Consider the following 14,676-nt stretch of genomic DNA (forward strand, 5'->3'; position numbering starts at 1 on the left):
GCTAGAGAAAAAACACCTTTACGCACAAGGTGACAAGTCACCTTTCACATGGATACCTACAATGTAAGTGACCTGAAACATTTGTGAAACAAAGAGTAATCTTGTTGAGTTTCTTTATATTACCTAAATAAAAAAATATAAAAATAAGATACTGTCTCTCAGGCTCTCATGTCTCTCAGATAAAAAGGGGTAAAGCAGTCTGCAGTTTGGTAAAGTATTTTTAATTCATCTACTGAAGAAACGCACCAAAACATTTGCCAGAGATAGGGAGGGACGTGTGTAAAATCAGCTCAACATGACATTTCCTTCGGAGAAAATTAACAGTGGTTAACATCTGTGTAAGGCTGAATGACTTCAACCAGACAGACAGTGATTGCATGGGCTAATGACTAGGGCTCTCTTTGGAAAGAATGATGTTCTAACTAGGCTGTAAATTGCTAAAAGACAGACTCCAACCTGAATTTATCATTTGCCAGGATAGCAACTTACACTCCTGGAACACATTTTCCACCACTCTGTTTTTCAGTTAGCTGTAGCCGTAAGTTCATCTTATACCTTTTTTAGTCCAAGCCTCATTTTCCTATATATCTTGAACAATTTTCTTTGCATCATAAAACAAAGAAGTTTCTACTGCTAGAATAGATTTAATGACCAGCATAAGTTGGGAAATAAAGCTTACAGCCAGCATTTGAAAATCCCTACTTTTACACTGCATTTTGCTATTCTTACAATAAGCAGCCAGGGTTTTCCTTTCTGATATTCCAACCGCACATTGATTTAAGAACGCTATACAGACCACCGTCACCAGACTAAGGCGCTACCTACTTGGTAGTGTACTACGTATGGGAGTAAAACTGTCAGAATCCAGGTGTCAGAAGCGAACAGAACACTATGAACAAGGGTTAAAGAACACGAGGACAACTATGTAAATACATAGCTGCAGGACTGTCAAGTCCAAGGAATGCCCACATCTTTCCTGAGGATAAGTGGAGGGGGGAGTAAAAGAGGTGGGGGGAAGGGGATTTTCTTAAGCATATTCTACTTCCATCACTATTTTCAAGTTTTAAAATCAGTAGGAACAAACCTCTCAGGAGCACTTTGGAGACCTGCACACTTAGAAAATGACTATTATATATCAAGTCAGAAGGCAGTTAATACGAAAAACAGGAACGCAACTCCAACCAATATTTTCTTAGAGGGCTGGCAGCAAACTGTCAGATGCATGTGTGACCTCAAAACAACCTTTTGCCAGATGCCTCTTTAACCTCTTACAATTACATCAATTTCTAAAAAGACTGGTACATTTTACCATTTTCCCCCTTTGGTTATGCAAATTAAGAATATGTACTTTAAAGACTAATTAAAAATGTTTCTGTGCACTTTCATCTATCTTAAAAGCTTCAAAATAATTGCCTCTAATATATCACCAAATATTTAAACTTATTTTTTCCTCCCCAGGAATAAAACTGCAATAAAAGTTAAACAAAAAGTATTTATCTTCCTTCTTTAGTCAAATTCAAAACAAGATAACTTTAATATAGCTGTGAGTTAAGGGGCCAAGACAGCATTTTTTTTCTTTGGTTAGGCTAAATATGTTAATGCCTTTTTACCATTTTAAAGCATTTTTATCATAAAAAAGTATGTTATAGATCTTTCATTGTAATCAATAGACATAAACACAATGATTTGCATTATTCATACTCAAAAATCATCTGTACGCTAACATTTAAAGAAAGGCACTTTTGCAAATTTAAATTAAAAAAATCAAATACATATCATAATTGTGTTTACAGGGGCTCAAGCCTTAGAAAGCAAAGAGAAATGTAATGAAATGAAAAGTAGGTCATGTACACTAAAGTGCTAAACATTCTAACATCTGATCTGTGACTGAGAAAACTATTTTAAAATCTAGAAGTACACAAGTAAATGAACAATTGAACAGTCCTTTGTCGACAGAAAAATCCACTTTGATGAGGCATTAAAAAAAAGATTTTCTGCACTGTACAGCATCTAGGAAAAATATTTCCTTTAAGAAATATACCTACTTATGCAGCAAAACAATGTATTTCAGTTGTTCTGTAACCCAGTTCCTTTAATCTGCATAAGAGATGCTGAGTTCACTCAACCAAATCACTACTGGCTTTCAGAATACAATCAACACATGCTTTTCAACAGTATTAATATAGCATGAAGCTTGTGCTCCTAATTATTCATGTTTTTGCATTCTGTTTTTCCCCCTGCTGTAAAATATGCAAATTTACTTCTTTGTGTTATTTAGGTCCCACATGGGCCTCAACAGATCTGCTTGGAAGGAATTACAAGCCAACATCTAGATACATGCTGTCAACATTTCAAGCTTCATTATTTTTATTAGTTCGGAATGCCATTATAAATTTGATATTAGGTTTTTAAAAGCTTTTTATAAATCTGATGAAAACCTACAGTCTAATAAAATGGTGTACTGATAATTACTACTGCTCGACTTTGTGTGCACGCACGCGGGTGTCTGAACGAGACAGAGAAAAGCACTACAACTACTGAATACAAGAGAAATCACCATCTAGCGGTACTATGGAAAAATGCAGTTTGTTTTTGTGAAAAAATTAGTACCCAGGAGGATTAGTTTGACTTCATTACTGAATGAAGGGTAGCCATTACCTCCTTATGCAGCTAACGATCAGTAACAGGAGAGGACTGTTTCTTCTCTTTCTGAATTCTTCCCCCTCTCTTTTCAGTCAACTCTAACTGGAGAATTCAATGCCCAGATGAGCTACTGACTATTTTTAAGTATAAAATCCAGAAAGCAGCACTTCAAGAAAAAGGTCACTTAATACAGCAACTTCTTGGAGTGCACCAAAGCAATCACTTACCTTGGTGCAAGTTAACATATATAAAGTATTTTTTTTAAATCTAAATAATACATTTCCCTAAAATCTCAGATTATTGTAAAGTTATTATTAAATATTTTAAATGTAAACAAGAAAACGAAATGGCAGCTTGGTTTTTTTTTTTTTTTGAAAACTGCAACATTGGAAAGAGATACACAAACACATATAAAAAAACAACATAAGCCCATTGATGCAGAAAGTAAAAGGACAGTGAGCCACTGCTTTTTTCCAACTGGTACAAAGCCTTGTACATTTCTTAAATGTAATAGCATATTTTAAAACACTGTAGCATCCCAGCCTTCCTTACTAGCACCACTAAAAGCTCTTCAAATATTAATGGAAAGAACAGCGTAGAGATTCACAGGAATCTACTACACATTACTATGAACTCATAGAAAACAAACAGCAGCAGCAACACCAAGTTCTTACAAATCTTTCTTGATGTATTTCATCTCCGAGGTATACATGCACATGGGAGAAGCCAAAAAACTATTTGAATTGTACTAATAAAATAGTATGGAAGTAGTCCTTTTATTTGGAAGGATCAGTATATTTCTCTGTCATAATATATTCACTCTTGAAAATTTTAAAACTGCAGATTTCTCTCAGAAGTAAAAATTCAAGATCTTTAAAACATACGTAAAGACCTATTTTAGTAAGATCAACATGTAAAAAAATACAGATTTTAAGACATATTTACATGTCGAGTGACAATGTGGGTGTCCCTTAATTCAAATATGCAATTTAACAACCGGTTCTTCATTCCACAATAAAGAAATGATTGAAATAAAGAAAACCTCAAAAAATATCTGTATGTAGATTAAATTAATGGAAACAGAAATGATGAGAGGAACAATATATGCAATATTACTCAACAAAAAAACAGATTTTCTGTTTTCCAAAACTAAAGACTGACTGGTGTTGATCATTTTACTGTTTTATATCTCTGGTACAGAAGATTTCCTGATTTGTTAAGGATGTTATTTTGCAATATAACTATGGTTAACACAGGGAAACATTCAGGTGGCTATAAATCATACCTTTCACAGTCTCATAGCTGAATGATGATGCTTCTGCCTACAGATGAGGATAAGTCCATATAAAGGAGTTATAATACTGAATTAACTCAGTAATATACATTCTGAGTACATCAGAGGAAGGTTCAAGTACTTCACTGCAGATAAAACCGAAGTTCAATTGCTTTGCAGAGACTGGCTTCAGATAGGATGTCATAACTGACCACCACAATTTGGACATAAGAATATGTCCAAATCATAATTTATCAAACTAGTTGCAAGTCTGACCACACTTGTTTTGTTGAACTCCTTCTCTTTAGACATGAGCACTGAAACTGAAGGTATGCAGTGGTTAATTCAATGCACCTGGATTCGTCTAAATATCAGAAGTCCTTCTCCTTAATGGTAAAAAGATTTCAAAACACTTTTTTTTCCTTTGGCCTACGATTATTTGTATTCTCTTTAGAAGAAAAGTAACAGGCAAAAATCACGCTTACTACAGTAATGATAAACATAATAAATAGGTATTAATTCAGAAGTTGTTTACTATTTCTGCATGGCCTCCAAGAATCTAGGAGAACACAGTAGGGAAAAGTGAGGCTTACAGAATAGACGTGTCTTCTCAAAATTCCTACCAACCCTTCTCACCATGATCATAGCTTCTCTGTGACCGTGACAGTAATTCCACTCCATTGAGAATCCCATGCCTTGCCATTTTTTCCTTGGGTACTTACTCTTGAATCTTTGAAAAATTCTACAACTAAATTGTTTAATCTCAGAAAAAGACCCCTAGGTGACAGTCACGTTTAAGTCACTAATAATAGTCCCTAAAAGTTAGGTACTTTTACAGATCAGGCTTATCAGTATCAGCAACCGAACTATTTCTCCAAGCCATTTACTCCATTCCAATTTGCCACAAAAAAGTCCCCTGAAACAAAACAAAATAGTAAAACAACTCTTAAATCCATGAACGAGAACGGCCTTTAAAACAAAAGTAAAAATAGATAAAGCAGACTTGAAGTTGGGCACGATCGAAGAGCTCCTCCAAATACTAGGCAGTCAACTCCGTGCAGCCCCAAGCACACCCATCAGGCTCTGCAGCCTCTTCGCCAGATCCAGGGGTTTGGCTGTCCGTGCCCAAGGATGGCACGGATGTAGCAGAACGAAAGCACATGGACCAGGATTTTTCCCACAGCTAAGAGCTGCTCTGCTCTCCTTGCTCAGGCAGCACAGGACTGTGCCCCTCCTTGGTGACGTCTCTGCCCACGCCTGCCTGTCCTCTTGTCACCTTCGCTTGGCTGCAGGCTCACCCGCCTTGTGGAGCAGCCGCCCTCGCTGCTCCTGCACACTGGCTTCTTTCTAATTTTGCTGCAAGAGCAATCAAGACCCTGCACATCAGCATCTTAAAATAAACCTGAAAACAAGATGAACAATTAGCAGTAGTTTTTGAAGAGAACATACAGAACAATATCCTGCAACAAGTAAGATTTCAGTTGTCTTCAAGCTAACAAAAAAACCACTCACCACCCATCATCAGCATTATGTGGATGTTTACAGAGTTTCTCACCACCTTGCCAAAAAACAAATAGAAACAGCACTGCTGCCTCAATTTTTCAATTCCTGATCTTTGACAGATGTTAGGAGTACCAATCACATGTATCTTTGATATCTGATGGGAGATTTTCAGCCGTGTGTCAAACCAATGCACTAGTACTAATACGTCTTCTTCTACGTGGCTAGCAATAATAAGAATGGATGATAGACTGGAATTTGTGTAATAAAAGCCAAAAAAAATCCTTAAAAAATAGCTACTCTTCAAGAACCCTAAGCTAACTCAAAACAAACAATGGCATTCAGAACATTAACTTGAAAAGCAATTTGTGATGATCAGACAAACCCTTGAAACATTTTTCATATCTTTGTTTGATTCACGCTTCAAAATCAATTGCACGTGCTGTGCATATTTCATATTTTTCAGAATAATAGCTGTGCTTGTTACAAAACAAGCATCGCTTTTTCAGATTTACGAAGAGATGAGATGACCAGTTATCTGGAAAATGAGTGAACTGGTAGGTAGGCATAAAAATGCTTCGGTTTCTGTTGTTAAAATCACATTTTATATTTATTTTTTAGAGTGAATTGATAATTTTTTTCTTAGCTCCTCTGTAGAGAATGATTTCTCCTTAAAAGTAAGATACAGAATTTCTTTGAGCTACTATGCTGCAAAGTTGGTTTTTGTTGCTTCTGATGTTTTTATGAGTTGTCCTTCTACTAGAAAGATTAAATTCAGATATTGAAATTCCAAATGTATAAATATTCTACAAGTATATTTTTAAAATATTGAAATACATAACAGCACTTGGAGGAGTTATGAAAAAATAGCAAAAAATATCCTCAAGATTTCACAGGGGATAGCTCTGGTGGTACTTTCTCAATAAAAGCATCAAACCTCTTTCCCCCATTTTCAAAAATCAGATGATATAGAGAGAGAAAATAACTACGTATTGTTAATTTCATCTACACTGAATTGGGATGCCAAGTACTCTCATTACATTATTATATAGACTTATTTTATACTTGTAAAGGACACAGCATTTGATTATTTCTTGATAAGTCTCTTTGAGACCCCCAGTAAGATTCCTTAATGCCCTTATTAGTGGTGCATGGTATGAACAGCCTTGCAAGGAATTTGTGACAGACGAGCTTCTCATTATTGCAAGGGTGGAAATCAGGAGAAAGCATCCCCTGAAGATGCATTTTTCTCTTTTTGATCCATGAAAGAGAAGCAAAGAATTTCCTCACTTGTCCACAGAGAATTAGTGGACAAGGTTTTTTGTTCTTTTATGCTTTGAATGAAAGACTGGATTTAGGAACCAACCTAAAATACATGAAACTTAATTCTTACCCCCCTTTGACACTGTTCACTGCCTAAAGCAGTATTCACATCAACAACCTGGAGGTGCAGTTCTAAAGATGGCTGTCCTATAACTACTGCTGAGATTAGCTGCAAACTTTTAGTGCTGGTGTTCTAGAACACTTACATCTAAATTTTAAAAAGTTTCAATACCTCCCATCTGAGCAATAAAAAACAAACTAGCAGAATAGCTAAGGTTTTTGGACTGCCTCTATTTGTAGACAAACAAAACTTCTACAGATGTACTTACATGTACTTAATTCTGCAATTGCCTCTACACAGCAAGACAATATGCTCAACTGGTGAGACTGACAGTAATTCTTTTGCCAAGTAGAAGTTAGGATGAAAAGACAGTCTGTTTCATCACAGTCTGCAAAATTAATTGCTGTCCAAACATAAAAATAGTAAATAGAAATAACAGAAAATTAAAGCATAATTGATAATTCTTCAACATTTAAATAGTCACTGAGAGCATTTAAGGAAAAAGGAATGAAGCTAAATTAAAAACAGAATTGAGACCAGCAGTTATGGCACATAAGCAATCTTCAGGTGCAGAGCTCTCTGCCTATTACACAATTTGAAGCTCTGAATAGCCTCCAAATTTTGGGTGATGGTGTATCCCCTTCCACCTTTCCACAGTGCAAGTGCTGGATCAGTTTGATGTAGCCATCAAAACACAGAGTCACATGTGAAACCAGATCTATTTTAACAACTGGTAGATAGTTGGGGATATTTGTTTTAATGGAGAACTATTACAAAGAATGTAAGTAAGCTCTCCTAAGAATGAGTCCCAGTAGTCTCTCGTATTATTAGATTTTGATAATCCAGGCGCTCTCTCAATTTCAGAATGCTCTAGCAACATTTGCATAGGTAAACACTGCAAGATTCCTGATAAGAACTCAGTAAATTAAAGCAGCAGAAACTGAGTATTAATGACGACAGTTTTACAAGGAGGAAAACCCAATTTTTCAAAAGAGGAAAAAGGAAAGGATCGGTTACAGCTTAGCAGTAATAAATTCTGTATCCCCTGCATGCTCGAGCCATCCTACAGGACTGTGAAAGAGCTTACCTAAAACTGCAGATTTGGCCAGTTCACAGGTGAACACACTTAAGATTAAATTTTGAATAACAAAAAGATTTTGACGAAAATTAAGCAGTTTAGGGTTTTAAAACTAATCAAGAGTAATGTTCTAAATCAGAACAGCTACACACCTTGCCTTCTAATATAAAAAGACATTGGGGGTAACACCAAAAGGAGGGAAACTAATAAAGGAAGTCATCTAACAGCTGCAACGAGATATTCTCAACTCTAACCATAAAGCTAGAAGCATCAGCTTTGAGGTTTCTTGCTCTGTAAGGAAATAAGGTCTCCTTGTTTATCAGATGAAAGGAAAATACAAAATTGCATTTTCAATGATATTGATTAAGAGTTTGCACCTATTCAGAAAACAACATGAAGAAACAAAGTTTCAGCTATTTAGTCTGTATAATGAGGGCAGGCATACAAACTCCTTCAGGAACAGTAACAATTCTGAGTGATTTTTGTCATGGGTTCTTTTAACTCTTTTTATTTGATCTAAGCATCTCAAAGACCTCTTTACATTTCAAAGATGACAAGAGTCATTTCATACAGAAGCATCACTTACCCACAATAACAAATCCATCTGCTTCTCTCTCTGGCACTGCAATCTTCTTTGAATCTTGACTTTTTCGGAAGAAGCCGAACATAGCCTCTTTTTTTCTTCTTCTAAGTTGTTATCTAAAACGAAGACAATACATGTTAAGTAAATACAAGATAGCAGAATTTAGCATAAGAGGTTCACACCACTCTGAATGCAAAATACATGATATTGCAACTAAATCTCTGTTAATAGAGTTGAAGTATCAGGCATTTGCACATCAGACAGAGTACCTTGGTGATGTAGCAATTGACTTCAACAGGCAAAAAGAATAAATTACTAAAGGGTCTTCTATGAAGTTATGGAGTAGAACTATAAAAAAACACCTCAATCCTTCCTTTAGAAAGTGAAAGAAAGAAACTACCGTCAGCTTTTACCAAGCACTTTTTCGTGTTCTTCTGCTACTTCAAACTGTTGTTACACAAACTAACCGTAATTAGTTCTTGAGTTCTTAAACTTGGAAGCCCAAAACGCAATCCTACAGGAAATGCAGCTTCATAATGCAGCAGTATGAAAGCAAATGAATGAAGCAAATTACAGTAGAAACTCAGTCTTCAGTGTCTGTGTATCAGTTATAAAGACAAAAAACAAGAACAAAATACACAATACTTGCAAATATCCATTTCATTTTTCAAGTTTGTAAACCTACAGACACCTTAAAACTTTGGTGTATTTGATCAAATTAACACTAATTCCCTTAAAAGAAGCTGCAACATTATTGAGCAGTTTTTCGTAACAAGAATTCACTCAATAATTCATAATCTTCCAAACTGGTTCGGAACTGTGACTTCAGCTACAAATAACATGAATGGGATGGAAGTGTTAACTGGAAAAGATCATGCTCAGCATCTCTTTTCTCTCAGGAGTGGAAGACAATATTGAAGCAATGTTAACAGCTTAAAAAGGACAAATCCATCTGAAAAACCTTATAAGCATTAGCCACAAGATGGCCAAACGGGCCAGCTTTTACCAAATTAAGTCCTATGCATCCCTCCGTACAGTTGGATAAATCAAGAAACATTGTTCTAAGCAAATTCTCTAATGATTGTGAACTTTAAGGTGCAGACTGGAGGAAGTTTCATTCCTTTAAATAACAAACTTGCAAGAAAAACTTCCTAAGCAAGCCCCACTCTTCTGAAGACCAAACAACAGAAGCCACAAAGCATGTATGTACAGGTTCAGCTCACTGAGAAGACTACTAATGTGCCACCACCTACTTTCTGTACTCTATATAAAGTGCACACCATTCAATGCAGCAGCTGTAACTCTCCACTGCCTCCTCCAGCAACAGCAGCTCACTTCTACAGAGCTGAGATGATGAAAAAAGGAAAGCAGCACTTGCCAGCAGCTGCCACTTGGACATTATTAGCCCTCCTCCGGCTCCCTGGCAGAGGAGCGCCCCGAGTGCTGCCATGGGACCTTGGACATCGCTGCCCTGCGCAGCGGCCCGCACACGGTCTGGCTCAAAGTGCTGGGCGTCAAACAGCCGCCAAGGTTTTAAGAAAGGTACAGAAAGCCTTTCTCTCTAAAATATCAATATCAAATAGGGGAAGTTGATGAATGTAATTTTGAGTCCAAAGCAGAGTTTGAGTAGAATCCCGATTAACTTCCCCGACACACATTTCAAGGTGCAGGGACTGACAAACCAACAGCAACGCATACACCCTAACATATACCTCCAGGAAAATCAAAGTCAAACCTAAAGAAACGAGGCATACTAATGATAACATTGTTTTGCACTAAATTTCACAAGGAAGAATTATTATGAGTGAACCACAGACGACCACAATGTAGTGTTTATATTCAAAAAATAAAAAAACAACCCCCTGGATTAACTATTTGCCAAAATTCCTCACTTCCCACCCAAGTATTCACGACACCATAAGCAAGACTTTTGTGCCCTGGCCAGTGACCTGCAGCGATTCACTTGACAATCAGCACCGACTATTCACCGCGTATAAACCGCCTCGCACCCTGCCGTTACAAGCGTATCAAATACTTGCACGCAGCACATCACAGAAAGCCCTTTCTGAAGCGTGAGCATTGGCTTTCAGAACGGCGTATAAATAGCACGCTGCAAAAATCAGCAGCGATTCAAGCCGTGGGCTGATACCCACGAATGAAACAGAGTACCCCAGAGGCTGGCCAGCTACTGCTTGCTATGCTGACGCAGTGGAATTTCTATCAGTCAAACAAACTACATCGAGGTACGCGAGCACGCGCAGAGCCAGCCAGTCTCAGGTATGTGGTAATACCAAAAATAAATGTTAATTATCCGCACTTCATTCTTGTGCGCTTGTTTTCTTACCTTAGCACGTGAAATACTGATATTTCCAGTCCCATGGAGATTGCGTAGCGCCAACTCCTAATTGCCTCATTTATTCCTTACCTTCCCCCCACGCCCGGGCTCAACACATGGCGCCAGCAGCATATTCCTTTTTTAGCCCTTAGGGAATAAGTCTTCTGCTGCTACCAATTAGGGTTGTCAGTCCCATAGTTCAAGTGGTAAAAACCTGTGCTGCAATGCTCCAGAGTCAGGTTTCTGCTCCAATGATGTATGAAGGAGAGGCTGTTGTGGAACAATTTAAAATGCAATTTTACCTTCTTCCTAAGCACGCAACAAAAAGGAAAATCAACTTGATGTGTACAATCTTATAGGTAGCTTTGGTAAAGACTCAGACTCCAGCCAGCCACTTAAGGTGCCAGAGCTGCAATTGCTCCAGTCACATTTTTTTCTCTTGGAGATCTGCGTTACTATACAGTTTGCAGCTCTATCAGGCACCGTTCTCCCTCCTCCCTCTCTTGCGCACGGAAAAGCATTGTACTTCATATATACGTAACATCTGCACAATAAAGTTGTATAGGAAACCATGAATATCATCTTTTAAATCCTGCACATCTAAAATAATCTTCACTGCTTAAAAAAAAAAACACCACATTGCTGGCATTACAATTCAGAGTAGATTAACAATTGGTATAACTTGACCTAGCCAAATTAACATTACAAGCACTTTCACATACTCATTTTTTTCTTTTTGTTGACAAAAGACAAACCTTTTACAAAAAAAATTGGATACTGAGAAAAAGGTGAAATTCATCCTATCTACATAAGGCTCAAACTTTACTTTGTAGCTTCCGGTTTCTGAAGTAGCTTCTTTAACTAAATTGCACCGCCAGCAGTATTTCTCAAGAAGAAAAAACCACATCTTTTTGTTTGAAACAGAAAAAGAAAAAGAAATGAAGTATCCCTATAAACGCGGGCCTCAAATTCTTACTCTGATAAAATCACTGGGCCAGCAGTGAGAAATACGCTGTATTTGGGGATTGTGAATGTTGGGAGGGTGGTAAGGAATCTGCATGTTAAAACAGACTAGCATGCTTTGTGAGGCCATTTCCTTCTCTGGGTGTTCACCACTTCAAATCAAAACTTGTAGATCACACAGGTCTGCGTAACTGATGTGGAGGCAGGAACTCACCAACTATTACTTGCCATATTTCAGTATCGTTCCTGAACAGAATTAACTTTAAACTAAATAAGAGGCACAAAAAAGGGGGGGGGGGGGGGGGGGCACAGAAACAAAAAGTAGAGCTGTATCAAGTATGGTATAGGTAAAGGAAAAGTCCTAGATGGGCAATGCATTTGTGATATTTGCCCTCTTTAAGAATTTTATCAACGGTGGTACTTCAAAAGCAAACAAATCTCTCCAGCAATGTGAAATGCAAAGGCTAAGTTTCTTGAATTACATGTTAAAAACAGAACAAAGAAACACTGAGTTGAATGGAAACACTCGTGCTCTGGAAGAGACGAGCACAGTTGAAGCACTTACAGAATCAGGCTGAGTTTTACTACTTGTAGATAAGTTGAGGTTCGTTTAACTAAAGCTGAAAACAACTGATTTCTGCACAAATTTAATTTCAGAGTAAAAACTAAATTTGAAGTTTGCAAATGTGGATACATGTTCACATAAACCAGAGAGAAAATTATTTAAGGATTTTTTGTCAATGGTGGTGGGTTTATTCGTGCTGTTTTTTTTAAATGAAGCAGTCAGCACAAAATCACAGAAAACACATCCACCAGTCAGAGACAGCACCACGTCTCTGCAGTAATGTCTCCTATATAGCTCAGCACTTTCCACTTCCAGATGGGTTTAATTGTATTTCTGTAAGAGACCTGAAATTGAATTCACTGCCTAAAGATAAAAATCTCCCTTGGCAGGAATATGCAATTCCCGTCTCCTCATGTTTCCCCCTCACCAAAAAGCGAGCATAATTTTTTCCTTTCTCTAATCTCAATTGTTAATAGTTAAGAATAATGCTTTTGGCACTGCTTCAGTCATTAACAAGTAATAAACTGCGAACTATAGCAATTCTGTGAGGCTACAAGAAATATTTTGTCTTTACGTGAGGCTCTAAGAACATACATGGGATTGGGCGAAGATGAGTTGCAGAGCTGCACAAAGGGGTTAATTTATTCCTGGTGCACTTTGCCGGTCTCCTTCGACAAGAGATATGGGTGACCTTTGAGCCAAGCCAATATGTTATATCCCAATACCATTTTTTGTATACGTTAAGGACCCTAGCATTTCTTTCAGCTTTTTCCTGCATGTTCACAAGTGACAGAAGAAGAAAGACTACTCGATATTAAAAACAGCAAAGATGCAGACCAAGAAAAAGAGAGGCTGCTTGGGAATTCAGCAAAGCAGAATTGCAGTGGCACTGCTGATAAATAAATGACGAAATGAGCTCAGAAAAGATGCAAAACTGATCTTAAAGAAAGAGACTAATTTCACACACAGCTGTTTAAGCTATATAGACTATGGAAGAAGAAAAGGGCAATTCTCTCTTTCATATAAACACCCACTGTTATTCATCAATAAATTCACAGCAAGAGCAGCAAGACTGTACAGTTTATAGCACTGCACAGCCCGCTTATGACATGAAACAGACCAATTTAGAGTCGAGAACATGCACGTCAAAAAGATTTTTCTGTGACACCAAGAGATGGGTTTAAAAGCTTTTAACCTAGTATAAGTTACTATTTGAAGAATTAAAAAATAAATAAATAATTTAAACAGATCATTTCTTTATCTGGCATTAGCATCAGTCATATTCCTGTAGTTTATGCTTCTTCAAAGTATAAGAAAGGAAAATAAGTGCCAAGAGAAGCACAAACACAAAAATATATACATATACACATTTAACAAAACACTAAGGAAGACGTTTTTTCTTAAACTCAATATGAATATTTATTTTTATAGTTTTTAAAATTGAAGGGAATCAGAAATACCAAGAACTCAAATTACCCAACACCAGCGCAACCCAAATTACCACCATCTAACTACACTCTTGAGATGCTGAGTCACAGAAAGCAACCACAATTAAGCCAGACAATAAAAGCACAGGTGACGAAGGCACAGCCAGGAACGAAATAGCGGCACTCAAACCGATGCCAACATTCATAATGTTCAAGGAGCTAGAAAACACTAAAAGAGCAAGCCAGGCGTTGGCAAAATCCAAGAGCCAATAGGCTGGAAGCCCGCTTCTTTCCCTGCAAGCAGTTCTCTTTGGGCTGCAAACCTTCGACGGCAACTAAGCGTGACGGACGCGTCTTTGTGACAACTTTCACGGCTTGGCTTTCCCCCGACGGCTGGCCCTTTTCCCCCCGACGGCTAGCCCTTCTTCCTAGAGGCTAGCCCTTCAGACGCGGCAGACGCGAAGAGCCCTAGCAGGGACGCTGCAGCAGACTGAAGCACCTCGCGCCAACCGCGACATCCGCCAGACCCTCTTTACGAGACCTGGGGCCGCTTTTAAACCCCACAGCAACCGGGGAGCCGCTCCCGGTACCTCCCGAAACAAGAGCCCGGAGGGGGGGGGGGGTGGGGAGGGCGGCGGGACGGGACAGCGCTGAGACCACGACACCCGCGTCGCGAAGGGCTGCGGAGGCCGGGCAGGGGGCCGGGACCCCCGGGAAGACGGGAACCGGCCGGGCCCGGCCGGTTCCCGTCTTCCCGGGGGTCCCGGCCCCCTGCCCGGCCTCCCCCGCCTCTGCCCGCGGTCACCCACCGGCCCAACCGCCGCCTCCACTTCCGCCTCGCCGAGTCCCCTAGCAACGCCCGCTCTTCCGGTGACGTCAGAGCAGCGCGGCCAGCCGATTGGCAGGCGGCGGGCAAACCTCGCCT

At 38.6% G+C, this 14,676-nt stretch overlaps 1 protein-coding gene across 2 annotated transcripts in view; it reads right to left on the reverse strand.

Annotated features, from left to right (window-relative positions):
* UMAD1 (UBAP1-MVB12-associated (UMA) domain containing 1) overlaps nucleotides 1–14,675 on the reverse strand; it is an 80,698-nt gene extending 66,023 nt beyond the window's left edge. The window contains exons 1-2 of one of the 2 annotated variants that reach the window (XM_083826919.1): nucleotides 14,561–14,675; nucleotides 8,465–8,577 (exon numbers count right to left, since the gene is read on the reverse strand). In XM_083826919.1, the coding sequence (XP_083683045.1) occupies nucleotides 8,465–8,546 (82 nt within the window). In that variant the 5' untranslated portion in view covers nucleotides 8,547–8,577; nucleotides 14,561–14,675. Of the gene's footprint in view, nucleotides 1–8,464; nucleotides 8,578–10,805; nucleotides 14,414–14,560 lie in introns of those variants that run through there. The other variant, XM_083826920.1, reaches the window with a different exon arrangement.
* Nucleotide 14,676: the final 1 nt, after the last annotated feature.

Source organism: Anser anser (genome assembly GCF_964211835.1).
Source record: "Anser anser genome assembly, chromosome: 2".
Classification (NCBI taxonomy): Eukaryota; Metazoa; Chordata; class Aves; order Anseriformes; family Anatidae; genus Anser; species Anser anser.